The sequence below is a fragment of the Tupaia chinensis genome, unplaced genomic scaffold (genome assembly GCF_000334495.1).
Source record: "Tupaia chinensis unplaced genomic scaffold, TupChi_1.0 Scaffold000569_1, whole genome shotgun sequence".
Classification (NCBI taxonomy): domain Eukaryota; kingdom Metazoa; phylum Chordata; class Mammalia; order Scandentia; family Tupaiidae; genus Tupaia; species Tupaia belangeri.
Window position 1 is genome coordinate 980,933 of NW_006160083.1, and position 22,860 is coordinate 1,003,792.

General features: G+C 41.9%; 1 protein-coding gene across 1 annotated transcript in view; it reads left to right on the forward strand.

The window, feature by feature from the left end:
* PRICKLE2 (prickle planar cell polarity protein 2) overlaps nt 1–22,860 on the forward strand; it is a 194,967-nt gene that overhangs the window by 93,779 nt on the left and 78,328 nt on the right. The window contains 1 exon segment of the mRNA XM_027775510.1: nt 1,053–1,236. Within this exon segment, the coding sequence (XP_027631311.1) occupies nt 1,093–1,236 (144 nt within the window). The 5' untranslated portion in view covers nt 1,053–1,092.

Genomic DNA, 22,860 nt, shown 5'->3' on the forward strand with positions numbered 1-22,860 from the left:
TCCCAGCATGCTTATGCCCATGATCTGGGTTAGCTGAAGCTGGGATGGACCATGATATTCGGGTCCCTGTTGGGGTCCCTGTTCCTGAGTCTGTTTGTCTCTCTCTCTTATGGAAGACAGAAACAAAGAAACTTAGAGGAAAAAAAAAATCAGGCCCATGTAGGGATTTGAATTCTGGCCTTTTTATTGCCTTTATAATGTGCTTCCCATGCTCACAATAAAGATCAGCACACACATAGGTTATCTATTTTCTTAACGTTTTTCTCCCCCATTCTTTCTTTTGTATTTCATTGGTGGAAAGTGAACATGCTTTTGTGTTACTGACATCAACATTTGTATTGCTTCATCATTTCTGTAGCTATGGATGAGGAAACAGATGGTAACCTTAAAAGAGAAATGTTCAGATTGGGGAGAGATTTTTACTTTGACTGCTATCTTTTGAAATAACTCACATGTATGATTTTCTTGTATATTAAAAAAAAAAAACCTACATGCAGAGAATTTGGGCTTCTAATTAGAATTTCAAACCTTCAAGGATCCTTTAGTGAAAGTGAAAACGTCCTTCTTATGGCATCTAATACAATTCTTTTTAAAACCACTTCATCTGTTTTTCAAGGCTTAGGAACCTTTTATAAAAATGGCATGTTGTCAGTGTTTGTTAAATCTATGGGTTTTGTTTCAGGTCTGCATATATATTATGTATATTTAGTTGCTATTGCAGTCAAGGAAAGCATGGTCTACCTAGAAAAGTCAAAATATTCTACCATCTTTCTTAAGATACTGGTTTGGAAGAAAAATTTGGAGTCTGTTTGTAACTATCTGTAGCACGCTTACCTGGTGGCCTCTAACTTTTCATGCTGTTTTCACATGCACATGCCACACCTTCTACAGAGACAGACATGTTCTGGAACACTGCTTGAGATACCTCTGCCAGAAGCCCGTTGCCAAGGAATGTGTTTATGCTTTGGGATCCAAGGGCTGGTGACTGGCAGGTTCTTGAAAACATGGTTTCTTTTTCCCTTCTTCTCATCTGCCCCCTTTACTACCTGCAGGAAGATCTGCCTACACTGCAAGTGTCCCCAGGAGGAGCACATGGTGACAGTGATGCCACTGGAGATGGAGAAGACCATCAGCAAACTCATGTTTGACTTCCAGAGGAACTCGACCTCAGATGACGACTCGGGCTGCGCCTTAGAAGAGTACGCCTGGGTCCCGCCAGGCTTGAAGCCTGAACAGGTACGGTTCTTGGCGGGAGAATGATGACAGTTTTGGCTTTTAAGATTGTCTTACTGGTCCTTCCTCATTCCATTCTGGAAGGAAGAGTAGACTTCACTGATTCAGAGAAATGGTTGGAGCAAAATGAGTTGACGATGTCAGGGCCCTTGATGGGAAATAAGGAAGGGAAATGAGTGACCCATTGCCTGTTCTTCCCATGTTGCTGTGACTATCTCTTAACAGGATTCTCTAGAAACATCTCAAAAACATTGGCTTGAAACATAGTGAAACATGCTTTGTTGTGGGAAAAGAGGAGTTCTGCATTGGCTGTGACTCTTTACATTAAAGTCGTCTGTAAAGGAGAACGAGAAAGTGTGGTTTGCCTTATTCCTCCAAGTGATATATGCTATGTTTAAATATTAAGTTTGACCTTCCTGTACAAAGACATTGGTATTTCCTAACATATCTTGGCACCACCCAAAGTCCGTAAATGTTATTGGCTGGATGAGAAGAACTTGGTTTCTTTCCGTTTTTCACTGCATTTTTGTCAGTGACTTATGACCTCTGCTTTGCACTTCTTGGTACTTGGAATTTTCTCTGCTAGCAGCTCCATGTTGGTTTAGAAGCACCTCTGTAAGCTGGGCATTTTCATGTCATCTCTGTGAACTTTGAGAGATGGTATTGCCAGAATCTTAAGTGTCTGAACTCTGTTGCCTTCCTCTGATGTGTAAAATTTCTTTCTCTTGGGCACATAGCTAAAATTTGTTTAGCCAGCAAGATTCTGTTTAAAAATTGAACCAGTTACTAATACTTAAAAGTGAGGAGTTTTTCATGTAAGAGTTCACATTTCTATCTTGAGAATGTGAGAGTCTGGAATTGCAGTCCCAGGGGATATAGTTGATATAGTTGCTGAAGTTGAGTGTTGACCATCCTTTTTAGGTAAAAACTAGTTCTCACCCATTCATCCCAGTTTTCACAAAATCTGTTGCATCTTTTTGTGTTACCTTCCTGAACCCTACGGGCACCTCGGTTTCATAACCTCTGTCCTAATTCTTTACTACCAAGGAGAAAATATCATAGCATAGAAACATTTCACAGAAAATGGTTTCCATGAGAATTGGAGGTAGTTCTGTGTTGGGATATTGGTAGGAAAAAAAGGAGCGCTTTCTCTCAACTAGTGGGTTGAAGTTACAGCTTTCATTCTGTTTCAGTAAAGATGACATCGTTAAAGAATTCGTTTAAGAAAATGAGAGTATTTAAATGAGTTTGGAAATTCAGGTAAGGTGCTAGTTGACTGAATAGCTGTGTTAGACCTAGCCGTTCTGTCGCCAGTGTTGGAGCAGTCAGTGTTCACCCCTTGCTGCATCTGTGAGTTTGCTTCATCTCCTTGATTTTGCTTCCAACAACCTCTAAGTGGCTGTCTTTTATTCACCTGAAGGACATTGTGTCCTGATAAATTGGACCCTATATTTTCCCAAACTAAGCTGTTTTCAGTTCCCTGCTTAAGAAGATTTCCCGCTGAGACCATTAAACATCGTTCTGTGATGTTTCGATTCAGAGAAAACTTTCTTCTCATATTGACCCACGAAAGCAGCCCATTGCAGAAGCTAGAATCTTTTTTTTTTTTTTTTTTGAGAGGTTTTCGCTATAGGGTGCGTGCGCTCGCCAGACAGACAGAGACATAGAGACAGAAAGCGAGAAATCACCCCTCAGGGAGGATAGTCACACCGCAATCCCTTCTCCTCCATTATCCTCTTGGGATCTTGGGCACGCACGCACATGCACACGGCATGAGTTTTAAGCCACCGGGTCCAGGACACGAACTGCGGTCAACTACGTGGGAGTCCAGAGACATAGCCATTACACAGAAGCTAGAATCTTGATTAAACTTACCAATTTCAAGAAAGAGCACTTATGACATTTTTGGAGGCCACTTGACTCATCCAAAATGAATGTCTTTGTGACGCATAAAATTGAAATGTCTTTCATTTGTTTTGAAATAAAATGATTAGTTATTAAACAAGTGATTTGAATTATAAGACATGAGTAGTCCCATCCCTTATCCTTTTATTCTTTGGTTGATTTTTTTTTCTGTTCCACTTACTCAAACCTATATGACACACATGATTAAAAAGCAAAATTGCTCTCTAAGGAGAACCTATATTTCTAAGCTGTTTGAAAAGCTCTATATTTGCCTAATAAAGTAGGAGACTGAATTAAAGGTGTTTGAAGGGGTTATGTTGCATGAAAGAAATGGGTTTTAAATTTTTAATTTATGAGATCTTTTAAAGTCTATTACTTACAGAACTATTTATGGGTTTAAAGATTTTTATAAAACTGTCTCGTATGCTCTAAAATAAGAAAAAGTTGAGTCCCTTAAATGCCTTTCACTAATAAAAATTCTGATGTTTAATATCATGTTAGTTATCTGCGATTTGAGAAAAATCATTTTGCTATTGAGAAATTATAGCTAATGTCAACATGCTTCATGCTGGAGGAAAAACATAAAGACCAGTTAGGATTGAGAGTAATGTGTTTTCATTTTTGTTTGAAAACTTTCCTTTCAATCCCTGATCCTTGGGTTGGTAATACACCTTCAGGCGATAGTCTTTATTATTCTATTTTTTTCCTGAGAAATACCTTCAATTAAATATAATGCAAAAGGAAGTCATGTCCTATTTAGATACATTTTCTTGAAAATGAGAATTTAATTTCATAAAAATCTACTAGCTGTAAAATACGACCTTCTTTAAATAGGGTGAAATGATAAATAGAGCAGATGATGCTGGAAGGGAAAGGTGTTTGTCTGATAATTTCTAGTGATTGGACTGAAAACTAATCAGAGGAGTTGTTCAGAACCTTTGCGTCTGGTTGCTCCTAATAAGGTGTTTAATATCTTCCTGCCAGAGAGACTGAGAGACAGAAAGCAAGAAATCACCCCTTCCCCAGGGGGCATGGCCACACCACAGTCCCTTCTCCATTTTCCTCTTGGAGGTTTTTTTGTTTTGTTTTGTTTTGTTTTGTTTTGAGAGGTTGTGTTTAATGTCTTCCTGAGAGTCCTGTGGTTAACAAAAAAGGAAGGAACTGGAGTCTGCCCCGATTGACCAAATGAAGTCCTTTTTAAGGCTCTAATTTCACCTCAATCTCAGTTATATATACCCTGTCTCCTAAAGGTACTATAGTGAAAAATGTATGGTTGATAATACTTCAGGAAGAATTCTGAAAATAATTAACAAGCTATCGGACAAGCTTGGTGAGCAGGATTTCTCAACCTCAGTACTATTAACGTTTTGGCTAGGCCAGTCTTTCCCGTGCAGCTGTGCTGTGCATTGTGGGATTTTTAGCAGCATCCCTGGCCTTTGCCCACTAGATGCCAGTAGCATCTGCTGATTGTGACAGCCAAATATGTCTCCCAACATTGCCCAGTGTTCCTGGGGAATGACAGAACCACCGGGTGAAAGAGATACTAAAAGCTGGAAGGTCATCTCCGCAAAATTCTAACCCAATCAGCACACAAAAAAAGGATGACTCAGTTTAATAAACATTTCTTGAGTACCTACCATGTTCTAACTCTGGTCTGATAGCTGCGTCCTTGTGACATGGTCAAGGATTCAGCAGTGAAAAGGTAGTGATCCCACACTGCTTAAGCAGATGCTCAAGATGCCTGAGGTAGAGCTTGCCATCTTTTCCAAGTCAAAACAGGAGTTGGACTGGCATGAGGAACAGGCTGTGGGTGGGTCACCTCTTTGTTCTCTAGAACAGAAATAGTTTTTGACCCCCTTTGTACAGGGAAGCCTTGATCATTTAAAAAAAAAAAAAAAAAAGAAAGAAAGAAAGAAAAAAAAAAGGAGAAAGAAAGAAAGAGGGAAAAAAGAATATATGAGGTACCTAGAAATGTAAATAAAAATCACTCATAATTTCACTAACCAAGTAAAATTGTTTTTCAGCTTTTTTACCTCTATATGCTCCAGTATCTATGTATATAGGGGTGCATTTCTATTTTATTTTTCACTTCATATAGTATGACATTTTTCTACACTGCTGTGTTTGAATCCAGATTATCTTTTGTAACAGTCAGATAGTTTTACATGGGTAGTGTCTATCCTGTAGTGATTCCAGCTACCAGTAGAAGGTATTTGGAAATGTATGTTTGGGAGGGGACAGTTATTATCTAATGATTGGGGGACTCTATTAGCATATAAGTGAGATGTTATACATCCAAAAAGTTCCGGTCGATCCTGCACAAAAGAGAATTTGTGCATCCCAAATGCCAAAAATACAACTTTGAGCACAATGGAGCTTGATTTAGTTCATTATAGAATTGCTAACAGAAATGTCTGAGACTGACTGGGTGAATTTATAAAGAAATAGAGATCTATTCAACTCAAGGTTTGGATGCCCCAGGTTCAGGGTCCAACTTCTGGTGAGACTACAAAATGGCAGAGTTATCCGTAAGATTGTTCTCGTGGTGGCTATATCTGTGTGGCTCTGCCTGCCTCGTTTCCTTTCCATATATACCCTCCACAACTCAGTCATAAGTGTTCCCACCTAATGACTTTATCACACCCAAGGACCCACACTCAGACTCCATGAAGGGATTAAATTTTCACCAAACATCTTTTCAAGACAATCAACATTCCAACACATGAACTTTTAGGGGACATCCAATCACCATCCACTAAACCAATTCCAGAATGTGCACGTTTGGGGTACATTATCCAAACCGTATCAGAGCTGACACTATTTGCATGTTGACAGTTTCCCTCTATGTTACACAAGATGGGAGCAGCTCACTGTATGCATCCTGATGTACACACGCCTGCTCCTCTCCTTAGCACAACTCTTAGAGGTGAAGTGGTCACATGTAAACCTAAGGCTCTTGACTCACTGTATCAAGCTGCCTTCTAGAAAGGTTGTAAATGGTATGTCCTCTGGGTGAACAGCCCTCATTGGGCACACATGGATGGGTTTATCTATTCCTTCTCTTCCTTGCTGTTCCGTATCTGAAGAGGTCTTCGGATTCCTTTTCCTAACTGAATTTCTGTTTCATTGATGTTTTAGATATTCCAGATGTCCATGGAGGGTTCTCAAATAGGAATATCACTAAATCTTGAGTCACTAACTTTTCATAATTTTAATTTATGCTTGAGCTTAATGTGGTTTTGCACATGAAAAGTGGCAGTTTGGCTATTTGTCTAGAACTCTCCACTTTCACTTCTAAATATTGGCAGGAAGACAAAGATTAGATACTAGGGGTAATTGCCCAATTTTTGGCTTTCAAAGCATTCTCTCATATGTGGTAAAATGGAACATCCAGTACTACCAGGAGACAAGAAGAACTAGTTGATTTTGAGCCCTCTGAAATTCTAAAGTGTCTCTATTGAAAGTGTATTAAAGAATGCTTAATCTGGCTATTATTTTAGTGATTATCCTACCTCCATCAGTTGTCAGATTAAATGTATCACCTCACAGAACTTCTTGGCTAACCCCCGATACAAAATTAGGTCCCCCAGTAATATGCTTTGTAGCAAACCCTGCAATTTCTTTATTGACACTTCTTGAACTTATAATTAGGTACTTATTTGTTTGATATTTGGCTCCCCTACTTTGCTGTAAGACATAGGAAGGCAGGGATCTGGTCTATTTCATTCTTTTTTTTTTTTTTTTTTAAGATTTTTACCATAGGACTCATGAGCTTGCTGGAGACAAAGAAGCACATAGAGAGGGAAAGTGAGAACTCCCCGGGGGTGGGGGGACCAGCAGTTAGCATAATGGCTATGTCGCTGGACTCCCATGTTGACTGCAGTTTGAGTCCCGGACCCAGTGGCTTAAATTCATGCCAGGAGCGTGTACGTGCATGCCCAAGATCCCAAGAGGAGAGTGGAGGAGAAGGGATTGTGACGTGGCCATCTCCCCTGGGGGGTGTCTCTCTGTCTCTCTCTGTCTGTCTGGCAAGCACACACGCCCTATAGCAAAAAACCTCTCCCCCTGAAAAAAAAAAAAAAAAAAAGAAAGAAAGAAAGAAAGAAAGAAATCCCCAGGGGGATGGCTATACCGCAGTCCTTTCTCCTCCAGTCTCCTGTGAGGATTTTGGGCATGCACAAACACACGCATCCAGCATGATTCTGAAGCCCCCTGGTTTAGGAGTTGAACCATGGTTCGCTGTGTGGGAGTCTAGCACCTTAATCACTATACTACCTGCTGGCCTCCTTCATTCTTCAGTTATTCCCCCCAGCACCTAGCACAGTGCCTCACACATGGCAGGTACCCAGTAAATATTTAAGACAGGCAGATAACAGAGATACTCTGCAGAACCAGAATTGTTCAGAGCTGCATCAGAGTGAGAAGACAAAAAAAGTATGTTACATTATTTTCCTGTGTAAAGAATAATTCCACACCAGTTCTTCCTGTTTCCTCTGCTTCTCCTCAAGGTGCATATTCTAAGCAGTTTCACCTAATCAACCCAACTGGTGGGCAGTTTTCGTAGGTTGCAAAGGAATGGGAGACAGTTGGCATCGTGCAAAGGCCTGTATCCCTGTGCAAACTTCAGGCAGTGCTGTCGGCTCCAAGACTTGGCATCTGGAGCAGGGTGGGAAGAACTGAGGGTCTTGCAGATGCCTACTGTGTTTCCAAACCAGGGCATCAGTTGTGTCACAGTCCAAATCCGGGGAGCCCATGGGAAACCACAGCAAAGGGAGGAAGCAGAATGGCTGGTGGTAATTTCTTTGGGTCCAGGCAAATAATGGCCACTGCTTCATTACTTTCTGACTCTGGGAAAGTTGTTCAATTTCCTTCTGATAATGATGACATAGATAATGGAGAAAGCCACTAAACTTCTGTCAAATACTTGCTATGTGCCCACCACTATTTTTTTTTTTGAGAGGTTTTTTGCTACAGGGCGTGTGCGCTTACCAAACAGACAGAGACAGACATAGAGACAGAAAGCGAAAAATCAGGGGGGATGGCCACGCCGCAATCCCTTCTCCTCCATTCTCCTCTCAGGATCTTGGGCATGCACGCACACGTGCCCGGCGTGAGTTTTAAGCCACCGGGTCCAGGATGCGAACCGTGGTCGACTACGTGGGAGTTCAGCGACATAGCTATTATGCTAGCTGCTGCCCCCCCACCACTATTTTTAACCCACTGTACGTGTTGTTGCATTTCATTCTTATAATAAACTTCCATTGTAGAGGTAAATAAAAAAAGAGTCAGAGAACATAAGTAAATTGCCCAAGACCACACGGCTGACGAATAGCAGAGACAGATTCCACCTCAAACAACCTGACCCTGGGGCCAGTACTCTTAGACCTGTAGAAGATAGGGCTGACCTATCCCTGAATGAGGGAGCGCTTTTAAAGCTATCTTTAAAGCTTTGAAAGATAGTGTGGTATGTGCACACAGAAGTTGCTCATTGCAGCAGTTCTCTTCTTATGGCCCTTATCATGGAACAGTTGTAAGTGACAGGTTCCTATTGCCCTGAGCTGGCTGAGATGAGCAGAAGGAACATTTACCTGTCTTGGAAAGAGGAAGGTTAGGTGGGATGGAGCAAGGTTAAGCAGGAATCCTCAATTCCTTGTTAGCCTTCTCAAATCACTTAAAATCCCCCCAATAGGGCAGCCTTTCCATTACCTAGATTCTTTGCTGCGAGATAGTTTTCAAGGTGTAACTTCATTCTAATGAAGCTCTCTGGCTCCCCTGAGCCTGAGCAGCTTCCACAGGGGACCACATGGAGCCACCTGCTCCCGAGATCCCCAAAGCAGGCTCTAGAGCAGCTTCCACAGGGGACCACATGGAGCCACCTGCTCCCGAGATCCCCAAAGCAGGCTCTAGGGCTCTGCTGAACAGAGCCCTGCCACCCACCTTCCTTGATGCCTAGACCTCCTGCAACATCACAGTCCCTGGGACATTTTCTGTAAGCTGCCAAGTGCAAAGAGACTCTTTCCACAAAGAAGAATGGGCTACAGATCTCTCCTGGGGGCATCAACAGGTCAGCAGGATCCTTGATTTGGCCTCTTGGCCACGGGGAGCCTCCTTTCTCGCTAATGGCTGGGCTGCTGGCTCTTGGCAACACTCTGCTGGGTGTTTCTTCCAGTGAGAGGACAGGCTGAGTGGTCCCTGTTGAGATGCTTGAGACTGGAGTGTTTCAAATTTCGGATTTTTTCAGATTTTGGAATATTTGTATATGAGAATGGGACCCAAATTTAAACATAGAATTCATGTTTGTTTCATATATACCTTATACACATAACCTAAAGCTTATTTTATGCAATATTTTCATATTGCAATGTTCTGTCACATGAGGTCAGGTGTGGAATTTTTCACTTTTGGCATCATGTCAGCATTCAAAAAGTTTTGGCTTTGTAGCACTTTGGATTTTTGCATTAGGGATGCTCAACTTATGTAAGTAATGAATCAGAGTGTGCTAGAAAAATGTGTGAAAAGAGATGGCCACTGGGCTGCTTTTCTTCATTCACTGAATTGCACCCACTATGTATCAGTCACTGATCTAGATACAGGGAATTAAACAACAAGATAATTAAGGTTTCTGTTGTGTTCTAGTTACAAGAGGATGAGTGTGGGGCCTGCAGATGGAGTAATGGTTACGTCGCTGGACTCCCATGTAGTCGACCGTGGTTCGAGTCCCAGACCCGGCAGCTTAAAACTCACACCAGGCATGTGTCCATGTGTGCCAAAAACTCCAAGAGGGGACCAGCAGTTAGCGTAATGACTATGTCACTGGACTCCCATGTAGTCAACCGTGGTTTGAGTCCCAGACCCGGTGGCTTAAAACTCACGCTGGGCACGTGTGCATGCATGCCCAAGATCCCAACAGGAGGAAGGAGGAGAAGGGATTGAGGTGTGGCCATCCCCCCTGGGGGGTGATATTTCACTTTCTGTCTCTCTGGCAAACACATGCGCCCTATAGCAAAAACCTCTCAAAACAAAACAAAACAAAACAAAACAAAAAAACCTCCAAGAGGAAAATGGAGAAGGGACTGTGGTGTGGCCATGCCCCCTGGGGAAGGGGTGATTTCTTGCTTTCTGTCTCTCAGTCTCTCTGGCAGGAAGATATTAAACACCTTATTAGGAGCAACCAGACGCAAAGGTTCTGAACAACTCCTCTGATTAGTTTTCAGTCCAATCACTAGAAATTATCAGACAAACACCTTTCCCTTCCAGCATCATCTGCTATATTTATCATTTCACCCTATTTAAAGAACATCGTATTTTACAGCTAGTAGATTTTTACGAAACTAAATTCCCATTTTCAAGAAAATGTATCTAAATAGAACATGACTTCCACTTGCATAAATCTCTCTCTCTAAAAAAAAAAAAAATGAATGTGGAAATAAATAACAAATGAATGGTCACTATAACTCCAGATTGTGATTTTTGGCTATGAAAACGATAATGTTAATAATAATCATAAAATCATCTAGTGAACTTGTAAATAGGCCAGATATTTTCCTAGGTGCTTTACAAGGTGTGTCTCCTCTGATTTGTCCTATGAAGAAAATAAAACAACTTGTGTAATCTTAGATGTAGACCAGGGTGTTGGGGGGATTAGCCAATTTAAATCGATTGGCCAGGAACAGCCTCTCTAGGGAGATGACACTTGAGCTGTTTAATGACATGAAGAAGCCTGCCAGGCAGAGATCGGAATTGTCATAGCAGTTCAAGTGTTCATCTGAGTGAAGCCTTTGTGTTCATGCACAAAGAATTTGGGGAGAAAACGGAAGGACTGTTTGGGGAGAAATGAACAGAGCCCGTGCAACGTCCAGCTCTTGCCAAGGCATCTGTGGATTGGCGGACTGGAGAGTCCCTGTGCCACGCTTGCCCCTGAGAACCTCAGGGGCCCCCATCTCTATTCATTGATGTTCTGTTTACAGGGGGAGATAGGGCAACAGAATGCCCCCATTCAGAGACTAGAGTCATGCCAAGAAACAGTTGCCACAGGCTGGATTCATAGCAGGCACTGTACGTGCACTTACGTATGGCTACTGCTTTTGTTGTCTGCCCTACCTTCTAAATCACCAGCCTGTTACAGGGGAATATACGTTGACCTGTTCACCGTCCTATGCTCAGTGCCTGAACTAATGGCCAGCACAAATCAGCCAGCCAGTGAACAGATGCTATATGAATAAACAATCACATTTAATCCTCGGTACAAAGTCCCCATTTTCCAATGAATACATTGAGCTCAGAGAAGATCCAAGCCCTGACCCAGATGACACGGCTAGTAGAGGGGCACAATTAGGAGTCACACTGGCCATCTGTCTGACTCCAGTGCATGTTTGGGCTGTTTCTCCTCCACCCTGCCCCTTCCATAGTGCCCCGCCTTGCCCATTGCATAAGGCTCCACCCCAGATATGTGAGCCAAGAAAGAGGTATGTGCTGGAAGGAGGAAGCAGTGGGTATCACACAAGGCCCTTTCATTCTTAGGGACGGGAAGTTTCTCCTAATCACAGGTTGACCTTGGTGACTAAGGAATTCATGTTTTCCCCAGCTCCGGTTTCCTGGTCACTGCCGGAAGCAACATGACCCTATCTTCAAAGACTTGTTTTCTCTATTGCCAATCTCTGTTTATCTTTGACTCTTCTCACCCTCTCATCCTGGCTCAATTGCACTTCCTCCATGGATTCTCGTGTTGCTGGTGCAGTGCCGTGTACCTGGGCACTCAACAGCTGTATGCCAGGCACTACCCTGGGCGCTGGGAGGCAGGTGAGAACAGCACTCTGCTTTTGTGGAGCTGACATCCTAGTGGGAGATGAAGACACACTATGCACTGGACGAGTGAGGTACTTTCAGAGTGACATGTGCTGGCAAAGCAATGGGGGGCGGGGGTGAGTCACTCATGATTTACTGGGTCACCGGAAAAGTCATGATGCTATTTTCTATGAAAAAAAATGTGTCATGACTTCCGGCGATCCAATAGTACAAGGAATTGAAAATGTCTTCTGTACAGAGCCAGATAGTAAATATATATGTAATTTTTTAAAGAGAGATTTTCACTTTAGGGCACGTGCCCTCACTGGAGACACAGAGACAAAGTGCGAAATCATCCCCAGAGGGATGGCCATGCCACAATCCCTTCTCCATTCGTCTCTCAGGATTTTGGGCGTGTACTCACATGCACCTGACATGAGTTTCAAGCCACCAGGTCTGGCACTTGTGGGAACCATGTGGGAGTCCAGTGCCTTAACTACTATACCACTTGCTGGCCCTGTTATAAATATTTTAGACACTTCAGGTCACAGTTTCTGTGGCAAATAGCCAACTCTGATAATATAGCAAAACATCAGTCACAGACATTAGATAGATGAAGGGGTCCAGCCATGTAACATTAAAGTTTTATTTACAAAAATGGGCAGTGGGCCTGATTTGACCAATAGACTGTGGTGTGATGACCTTTAGATCATCTGTGCTCTTGAGCCTAAATGGTGGTACAGCAGCATTGCCACACTCTGTCACACTGACCCACATGGCAAGATTCCAAGTTCAAGGCCAGAGACCTGCCTAGACATTGGGGCATGTATGTGCCTATGGTCTGGGGCTGGCTGAAGCTGGACATGTGGGTGGATCGTGGTGTGGGGACCCTGTTAGGGGTGCCTGTCTCTTTGTCTCTGCCTCTCTCTCTTTCTCTCCCTCTAAAAAAGAAATACGCTAAACAAACAAACCGAAGTACTTGACCAATGGCATTAATATCACCTGGGAATGAGCCAGAGATTCAGATTTCTGAGGCCTTGCCCCAGACCTATTGAGCCAGAGCTCTGGAGGTGGGGCCCAGCAATCTCTTTGAACAAAGCTTTCAGGTATTTCTGGTGCATTCTAAAGTTTGAGAAACACTTCTGTTTATTACCAGAAAAAAAAAAAAAAAAAAAAAAAAAACACGTTTTGGGGAATACATGGGACCATGTCTTGGTTCTTCTACCTAATGGCTATCCAGCCTTTGGGAACCCTGCGCTTCAGTTTTCTCTGTAAAGGGGCAGGCTTATGCCCAAGTCTAGAGTAGCCTTGAAGAATAAGTGAGGTAATCTCTGGAAAGAGCATAAGAGGATGCTGGTGCATAATCAATCCTCACCCAGTGGTACCACCCCACCATCATTATTTGTGTCTTCAAGACCCCGACGTAGATGTGCACCCAGGTGGTAACTGAGGATGAGCCCCCGAAGCTATCCACTTCCATTCCCAGCTTCGTGCCCCTGAATGCCCTGGATATCACTTGAACCACTAAGGCTGTTTGTTAAAGGAAAACACAGGATGCTTTTAAAATCCTTCCAGTGGTCCTGTTTCTTCAACTCCCTCCTTGTCTGTTAACCCAGAGCATGCTCTGGTTACCGTTACTGCAAGACCGTGATTTATACAGCCGTGACTCAGCACCTGGCTGGGGCCACAGAGCTGGCTGTCCAGCTTTCCCATTTACTTTCCAGCTAGTGACAGTTTGCTCTTTTTATGGGAGAAGCTATTTATACCAGGAAGGACAAAGGCTGGCAGATGTCAGGGGATGGGAGAGAAGAATGACACAGTGGAAAGTGGCTCATCTCTCGGGGCCTGCTGGGTGGTTTTGGCTCACAGGGAGGAAATGCACAATCTAATAGCCCCTCTGAAAATGCCATAAAAACCATCATTAGACTCACCAGCCATTTGCAGAGTGTTGTCTTCATTTCATTACTCTATCAGCACATGCTGAGCTTAAAATGGAATTTCATGGTTGCAAAGAAATGCATGCCTCTCCGAACAAATTGTATTAAATTTCCCCTAAGCTTCACCTCTTAGTTAGCTTCACTGTCACTCACCCCAATGTTGTTAATGCAGTGCTAGAGATGAGTGTAGAAGGGAGGCAGAGGGGACAGGAGGAGGGCCCAAAGCAGTCTACCTCAGAAAGCAGTCACATGTCACATGACTGATGCTGTGTTTTTCTTGGCTCCAGAAATGCACTGATGTCATCGAATGGCAATGGGAATTATGCCCACATGTGCAGCATTCAATAAAACTGCCTGTTAATAAACTTGTTTTCAACATAGCTGTCAGAGATGGGACTAGAACCTAGGTTCCCAGGCTTTAGAGCCTCTGCCAAGTGAAGTCGCAGCAACATGGCCAGGTTCCACCAGCAGGGACTTGTCAAGACTTGAGTGCAGAATGTGAGGCCCAGAGAAACCAAGGCTCATTTGCTAATGCAGGAAGGGAGACCTGTAACTAAAGTTCCCAGCTTTCAAGGCAGATGGCTTCAACTTTTACAGTAATTGTGTGCTGGGATCCTAAAGATTGGGAGTGGGCCCCTTACTTGGACTTCCTGCTTGAGTTCACAGCTGCACACTCATTCTGCTGACTGAGCAGTCTATACTGCAGGCTGGTGTGAGAGTTAATGTACTATCAAGATGAGGTCCTCTTCCTTATGATTCATGAGATATTTTGAATAATTTCACAGGATGGTTAGATGAATCCACCATTAAGTAATATCCTTCCTCCATTTGTCTACCTGTCTGTCCATCCATTCATTTGTGTATTCAGCCATTTATTAATTTGACAATTGTTTATTAAAGACATATGTGTGCATACCATGAATATATATATGATTTTGATGTGGCAATTTTCCAGCTCTAGCATAAAATTGGAGCTTGCCAATACCAGCTTTTGTATTTTGCTTCATGTGGCTTGGAGTTATTCACAAGTAGATGTAGAAAGTCCCTATTTTTGAAAGACCCGTATAACTCCAGGCTTTGTATTGGCTTCCCATGGCTTTATTTGTTAAGTATTTATTATTCTGGACTTACAGTGTTGAAGAATGTAAGCTTTGAGGCTAACTAGCTCTGTGTTCAAATCCTGACTAGGCTGCTTTCTAAAGTTGGCCAAGTTAATTCACCTTCATGGACTGTTTTTCATTATCTGAAACATACAGTGCCTTAGATAACTACAACGTGCTTGCAAGGATTAAATGAGACAATACCTTAAGCCCTGATGCTTTAAAAATAGCTTTTCATGGTGAAAAATGGGAAACAACCCACAGGTCCATCCACAAGCAAATGAATAAACAAATTGTATTATATTCATATAGTGGAACTGTTATGCTGCAAGAAAAAGGAATAAATTGTTAATATTTGCAATAACATGAATGAATCTCACAATAATTATTCTGAGTGAAAGAAGCCAGGCAAAAAATATATGTATTGTATAATTTTATTTATACAAAGGTCTAAAAAATGCAAAGTAATGTATAGTGACAGAAAGGATCAGTGGTTTTTTTAAGAATGGGGTAACTGGGACTAGCAGATGGCATAATAGTTATATCACTGGACTCCCACACGACTGACTGTGGTTTGAGTCCCAGACCCAGAGACTTAAAACTCACGCTGGGCGTGTGTGTGTGTGCACGCATGCATGCCCAAGATCCTGCAAGGAGAATGGAGGAGAAGGGATTGTGGCGTGGTCATTCCCCCATAGGTGGTGGTGGTGGTGGGGGGGTGATTTCTTACTTTCTGTCTCTCTGTCTTTTTCTCTCTGGCAAGCATACACACCCTATAGGAAAAGTTTCTCTATAAAAAAAAAAAAAAAATGAGGTAATTGAGGAGGAGTCAAAAGAAGGCTTGACAAAAGGACAGAGGAGACTTGAAAAGGTATGATTATGTTGATGGTTTGTGAATATTTACATATGCCAAAACTGATCAAATTGCGTATTTCAGATATGTGTGATATATGTCACAGACCTCAGTAAAGTGACTGAACGGATGGATTTATGAACGAATGAACAAAGTTGCTCTTTAGCAGACAGGAAGGGAAGCACCCTCCAGTGGCAATAGTAGGGTTTTCCTAAGAATTCATAGCTTGCCTCAGAAAGTAACTGAGCCTTTGGCCAATTACTGTCAGAAAGAACTGCTCAGTATTAATTATGCGTAATAAAAAGGAGATTTGGGGCAGAAACTCATCAACATCCAGATGGATGGCACTGAAATATCAGTTCCACAGACTGGCTTATTTCATCATCTCTGTAAATTCCTGAGGACAGTGCCTACCATGTAATTGACACTCAGTAAATTGCTATGGCAATTAGAAAGACTGATTAAAACTCAGTGATCAGATCTTCTGAAGGGAAGCTAATTATTCAAGCAGCTTCTGAACCTGCATTTCCTGATCTCAAAAGGATAAATTCCTAGGCTGTTAGCTTAGAAGGGGGAAAGCACTGCCATATACGGTCATGTAGTCTGTGCATTGCACAGAGGTTCCTGGACAAGGGAGTGATTGATGGCTGGTACACACCCAGGCTCTGTTGACTTACCGGAAGAGACTGCATTTAATGTCACATAAGGCACCTGACTGTGATACAGGACTCCATCTACCTAGAGTGAGGACTTTTTCAAATTTATAGTTGGGTGGCTTTTTCTATTGTAATTTACATAAAAGTACCAAAAAAAAAATCAAGCAGCCATCTAAGAAGGTCTGTAAATACTTTCTTACTACCCTGGAGTTCTGAGTAACTTCCCTTCTGAGTCTTTCCTTTCTGACTCTTTCTGTAGACTGTAAGGAAAAAGGAGTGGTATCTCCATCCTCACCGGCTTCAAGTATTTGGTGAGAGGGATTACAATTTTCCCAAATTCATGGTTAAAACTATGAACATTTTGGACCTTTTTTTTTTTTTCTTTTGTAATCTCCTTCCTCTTCCACCATTCTGCAAATCATTGTAAGAACCACAGCCTTAGACAGAGAAGCAGGCAGGGAAAGGCGGTAAAATGCCAATCAGCTTATTATTGCCAACCACTTAGCACTTCTGTTTGTATTTATTAAGGGAAAGAATCAAATGTTGTAGATACATGTGAGGATGGGCTTAAATATGCTCATGAAATTACCGTCATTCCTGTGCCCTGTGGCCCTGCAGATAGTCAAGAATTTATTTGGGTGATGACTATGTCATGAGAAACAGCTCTGCTAAAATGTGGTCAGTGGGTGGTTCTTCCCAGGATCAGCAATTAAAAGCCATTGCTCTTGTCTCAGACACACAGGAGACCTGATCCAGCTGTGTCAAGCTCTTGCTATTCATTGTCTGGGATTGGAGCAAATACCTCACTTGCTACTTTTATCTCATTCTTCCTCATCTGTAAAATGAAGATAGTAATGGTCCCTGCTTTATAGAGCACCTAATCAGTATGTGGCATTTCAAGAAAGATTAGCTATTTTTACTGACTGAAAAGACTGATTGGTGTGAAAACACTTTTCTTGGTAAGTAAGGCCTATCTGGGAAAACAAAATTGTAATCTAAGTCTGAAGCATTCATCTAGAGATGTTAGGGGCAAAAAGCATAGAATTCTATTACAGAATATAAGCAAAATAAGTACAGTAATTATTAAGCCTAGACCTTGCTTAGGATGCTTACGAAAATAGTCTCAAAGAGATTACATGACTTGCCCATTGTCTCTTAGAGCCAGAATTTAGGAAGCAGTTAATTTACTTCCCTGTTCTTTTCCATATGTTGTCAAGAAAAATGACCTAAAGAATGTATGCTGGGCAGATACACAGAAAAAAAAAGAGTATTTCAGTTTAAAAAAATAAACTTCTGAATCAAAGGACAGTTTCAGACAATGGTCAAGTGGCCTTTGACCAAGTAAGTGTTTTAGCTTCTTCTAGCTTTGTTTTCCATGTAAGAATGTGAAATATTTTATTCCTATTCCAAAGTAAGAATAAAGCAGTATTTCCAAATTGTTTTAAAAAGAAGATGATGAACGAAAGTTACTATTGATAGACTCTGCTCCGTAGCCTTCGTAATTTCTTATCTTGGATCTATCAAGATTTTAGAGTCACCAGAAAATCTTTCACTATGACTATGTTTGTTTCTGTTTGTATTTTTCTTTTTTGTGTTATGTACCTGAGGTTATATTTTCTGGTGATACAAGTTGGTTATACTACATCTTTTATCCTTTTTTTTTTTTTTTAATCATCTGTTTTATTTGTTTTAGAGATGGAAAGTGAAAAATTACTCCCATGGGGCATGGCCATGATGCATCCCCTTCTTCATCTTTCCCTCTTTGGGATTTTTGTTTGTTTGTTTGTTTTTTGGAGAGGTTTTTGCTATAGGGTGCGTGCACTCGCCAGACAGAGACAGACAGAGAAACAGAAAGCGAAAAATCACCTCCCAGGGGGGATGGTCACGCCTCAATCCCTTCTCCATTCTCCTCTCGGGATCTTGGGCATGCACGCACACGCGCCCGGTGTGAGTTTTAAGCCACCAGGTTCATGACGCGAACTGCAGTCAACTACATGGGAGTCCAGCGACATAGTCATTACGCTAACTGCTGGTCCCCTCCTTTGGGATTTTGAGTATACACACACATCTAGCATGTTTCTCAAGTCTCCAGACCCTGGATTTGAACCCTGCAGTCAGCCATATGGGATCCAGCTTGCTTAACTGCTAAGCCTCAGGCTGGCCCTGTACTATATTTTTAATAAATTATTCTTTTTATTTTGTAACATCCCTTTTAAAATTGTTTCTACATTTAATTTATTTTAATATGCAAATTGTTTTTATGATTCTTGAAAAGTTTTTGTATACTAATAAAAACTTTATTATTATTATTATTTTAATTTGCTGGAGGTCATGTGTGCTCACTTGCAAGAGAGCGGGTGGGGAGCGGCGAAGTGAGAAAGCACCTCTCATCAGAAATGGTCACACTGCAAGCCCTTCTTCTCCATTTGTTCTTTCTTTCAGAATTTCGGGCACACACACCTAGCATGTTTTTCAAGCCTCTGGATCAGGGATTTGGACCACATAGTCAGCCATGTGGGATCTAGCTGCTTTAACCACCATGCTCGCCCTATGAATATTAATATTTTCATTTTAAATGGGACTTCCTAAAATAACACATGATAGATATTACATTTTTCTTTTTAATCCAAACTAATAATCTATTTTAATGAACAGGTATAATGTGTTGGGTCATTGGAAAATTTATGACCCAATATTTACATTTATTATGAAAGTTACATAATTATTTCTCCCATTTTATTTTGTTTGCCATTGTTTTTCTTCTGCCTTTTTCTGTTTTCTTGACATCTACTTTGTTTAAGCTTTTGGGAAAAAGTTTGTTTATACCTTTCTTGAGAAAGAGAACCAAAGAGAAAGAGAGAAAGAGTCAGGCACTCCCAGTAGGGTCTTCACACCTCAGTCTCCCTCCAGTCTCAGCCAGCTCAAATCACAGCACGTATGTCCAGTGTGCTCAGAAAGGCCTCAGAACTCGAACCAAGTCCAACTGCGTCACCATTGCTCTACCTCCTGGTTCTCTTGACTTCTTTTTAATGAAATCTCCCAAGTTTCCTTCTTAATCTTTTGCTTGGTGGAGTGATTATGCACTATTTCTTAACATCGAGCCACACCAATCCTTTGCTACTACTTATAATAACTCATTTATGCTAACAAGCAGAATACCCAAGACTGGGTAATTTACAAAGGACAGAAATTTCTCTCTTGAAGTTCTGAAGGTTGGAAAGTCCACAGTGAAAGTACCAGCATCTGGTGAGGGGTTTCTTCCTGCCTCCTTACATGATAGAGGGCGGAAGGGCAAGAGAGGAACTGAACGCTGTGTCCCCACCCGACCAAAGAGCAGAAGAGGTTGAAGCAGACCCACTCCTGCAAGCACCACATCCCACACCCCCAATTTTTTTTTTAATAAGAAAGAAGAAGAGAGGAAGGAAGAAAGGAATGATTATTTTTGACAGCATCTCACTATGTTGTGATCCACCTGTATCAGCTTCCCAGTTATCTAGGGTTACAGGTGCATGCCACCACGCCTAGCCTGTTTTAGCTTAGTCCAGCAGGCAAACCGAGGTCTTCCCCACAATTCCAGTACCACATAGTGGCACATTGCCTCCTGTGCCACTGAGGCTGGGCCCTGTAAGCCCAGTGGCATTAATCTGTTCATAGTGGCATGAATCTGTTCATGAAAGCAGAGTCCTCAAGACTTAAAAATTCCTAAAAGGCCCCATCTCCCAAGATTGTTGCATTGGGAATTAAGTTTTCAACATACACATATAGGGGGGCCACATTGAGACCATAGCATCATAGTAGTGGTATTACGTGACACACATTTTAGAACCACTTCTTAGATTAGTCATGAAAGGTGTGTCCTCTCATCTTGCATAGTTTGCATCTCAAGACACTTCTGAGCCACTTCCCTTGACCTTGAGCTCACATTCAGTCAAGCCTAAGTAAAATATAATTTTAGATAGTTTATCTTTGAAACAACTTACTATCGAGACCAGGAGGTAGTATAGTTAAGGTGCTGGATTTCACATGACAGACCGTGGTTCAAGTGCCAGCCGTGGCAGATTGAAAATCATGCTGGGTGCATGTGTGTGTGTGCCCAGAATCCCAGGAGAATGAAGGAGAAAGGATCATGTATGGCCATCCCCCCTGGGGGTGACTTCTTACTCTCCCTCTCACTGTCTCTCTACAGTCATTGCATGTACCCTATTGCAAAAACCTTAAAAAAAAAAAGGCAAATATATATATTGTTGATATTATTAATTTTAGGATTATTTCTTGTCTGTTATTCTCCACATCTGTGCTCTCTTCATTTAACATGAGTAAGAGCTGTTTCTGACTCATTTTTACAGGTCTACTTTCTAAAAATATGTGAGTAAAGTTAAGACTGTTGTTTTCTTGTCATCCATTTCTGTTTCCAAAAACATAATTGTAGAAGAGCTTTCAGTGTAATAACTAAAACAAGGGCAGAGAATGTGGAAGGGACCAGGTGGTAGCCTAGTGCTCGTGTAAATGGACCCATAGGGGAATATCCTAGGTGTGCATGCTGGGATCTCCTTGTGCATGCTTGGCCTGCATGTTTGCCCCTTGTACATGTTGGCTGAGACTGGGGGGTAGATCACAATGTGTGGACCCTATTGGGGGTGCTTATCTCTCTCTCTCTTTTTTTCTCTCTCTCTTTCATGGAAGGAAATAAACAGGTAAACTTAAAAAAAAAAAAAAAGAATGCTAGATGCCCAACTCAGTGATGCAAGTGGTAGGACATCATTGTGCTAGGCTGGGCCATGGGTTCTAATCTCAGCCCACCTTGAACAGGCCGGTTGCCATGGTGCACACTGACAGTCTTAGCTAACCAAGAAGCTAGGATGGAGGGTTGCATGCAGCATGGCCAGAGCCTCTGTCTGTTTCATGCTCTCCTTCCTCCTGCACTTACTTGGGCTTGCTTGCATGCTGTTTTATTAAAAAATAAGATGCTATAGGCAACAAAGGGAAAGGAGATCATTGTAAGAGGAAACTGGGACTAAAGGGCACTACTACCACTGGGCACTGTGGTTGGCTAACCTCGTGAGAGTGTCCACTGTTGTTTGGGTGAAGACTGTGGTGGATGAGGATGAGCTTCGCCTTAGACTGGCTGTCAGGAGTGGCAGGAAACTGAAGAATGCCTGCCAACTCGCCTGTGGGGACTCAGCCTGGTTGGAACTGAGTTTTCTTCCCTCAGAGTGTGGACTGACAGGTTTGGTTGCTTCTCATGCCAGTCCCAGATCACTAGACTCTGTCATGAGGTAGGAAGAGGTATTACATAATGAAAATTCTGTGATCTGTGAAATAGAGAGCCAATGGCCTGACACTGGAAATTCAGAAGAAATAGTTTGGTTCATTGTCAATAGAGAGATGCCTCTCACAGATCTTCTCAGTAGAGGAACACTGCAAATAACTGATCTCCCACTCCTTTTGTTTGTTAAAATTTGTAATGGCTGGGGCCGGAAGTCACCCCTGTGATCTTTAATTGTCTTATTAAAAACAGAGGGAAGGTTGTTTATAAAAGAAGTTAAATGTAAGTGTAGTTATATTGTCTGACTCATTTTTCCCCCACTGATTTTCACCATAATTTTAGAGAATTGTTACCACAGAAGACCATTTGGTCCTAAGATGTAATAAAAATTACTCTCAAGTTGTCAAATTCATAGGGACTGAGAGGAGAATAGTGGTGGTCGGGGACCCAGAAAGAGAGGACTGAGTTAGTTAGTGTCTAATGGGTACAGAGTTTTGGGAAGATAAAAAAGTTCTGGAGATGGATGGTTGTACAGCAGTTCGAATGAATTTCATGCCACTGAACTATACACTTAAAAAGGGGGCCAGACAGTAGCACAGCAGGAGAAATGATGCTCTGTGGAGTAGACCCACATGGGAAGGTTCTCGGTGCATATCTAAAGACTTCCTCTTCCCTGAACTCACCAGGTGCATGTATACCCATGATCCAAGTCTGGCTGGAACTTAGGGATGCTGTCTGTCTGTCTCTCTTGTTCATGGATGAAATAAATTTTTTAAAATTTGTTAAAATGCTAACTTTCATAGTGCATAAACTTTACCACATGGTAAATAAACATATATATATATATATATAAATAAAATAACTCTCAGAAATTGGAGCAGTTCCTTCAGGATCCACATGGCTTTGGTTGAGGATGAACCTGGGCACATTTTCTCCTCTCATGCAGACCACAGGGAAAATAGTCTGTCAGGCCTCAGTTATAAGATTCTTGCTATATAACACAGGCATGCAACATTCAAAGCATACACGTTTTGTAGTCTCAAATAATGTTGTTGATTTCCATGATCTTTGAGTTCTCCCTAAGTTATGTGGCCTTCATGATTAAGCACCCCCTCAGGCCTGTTTG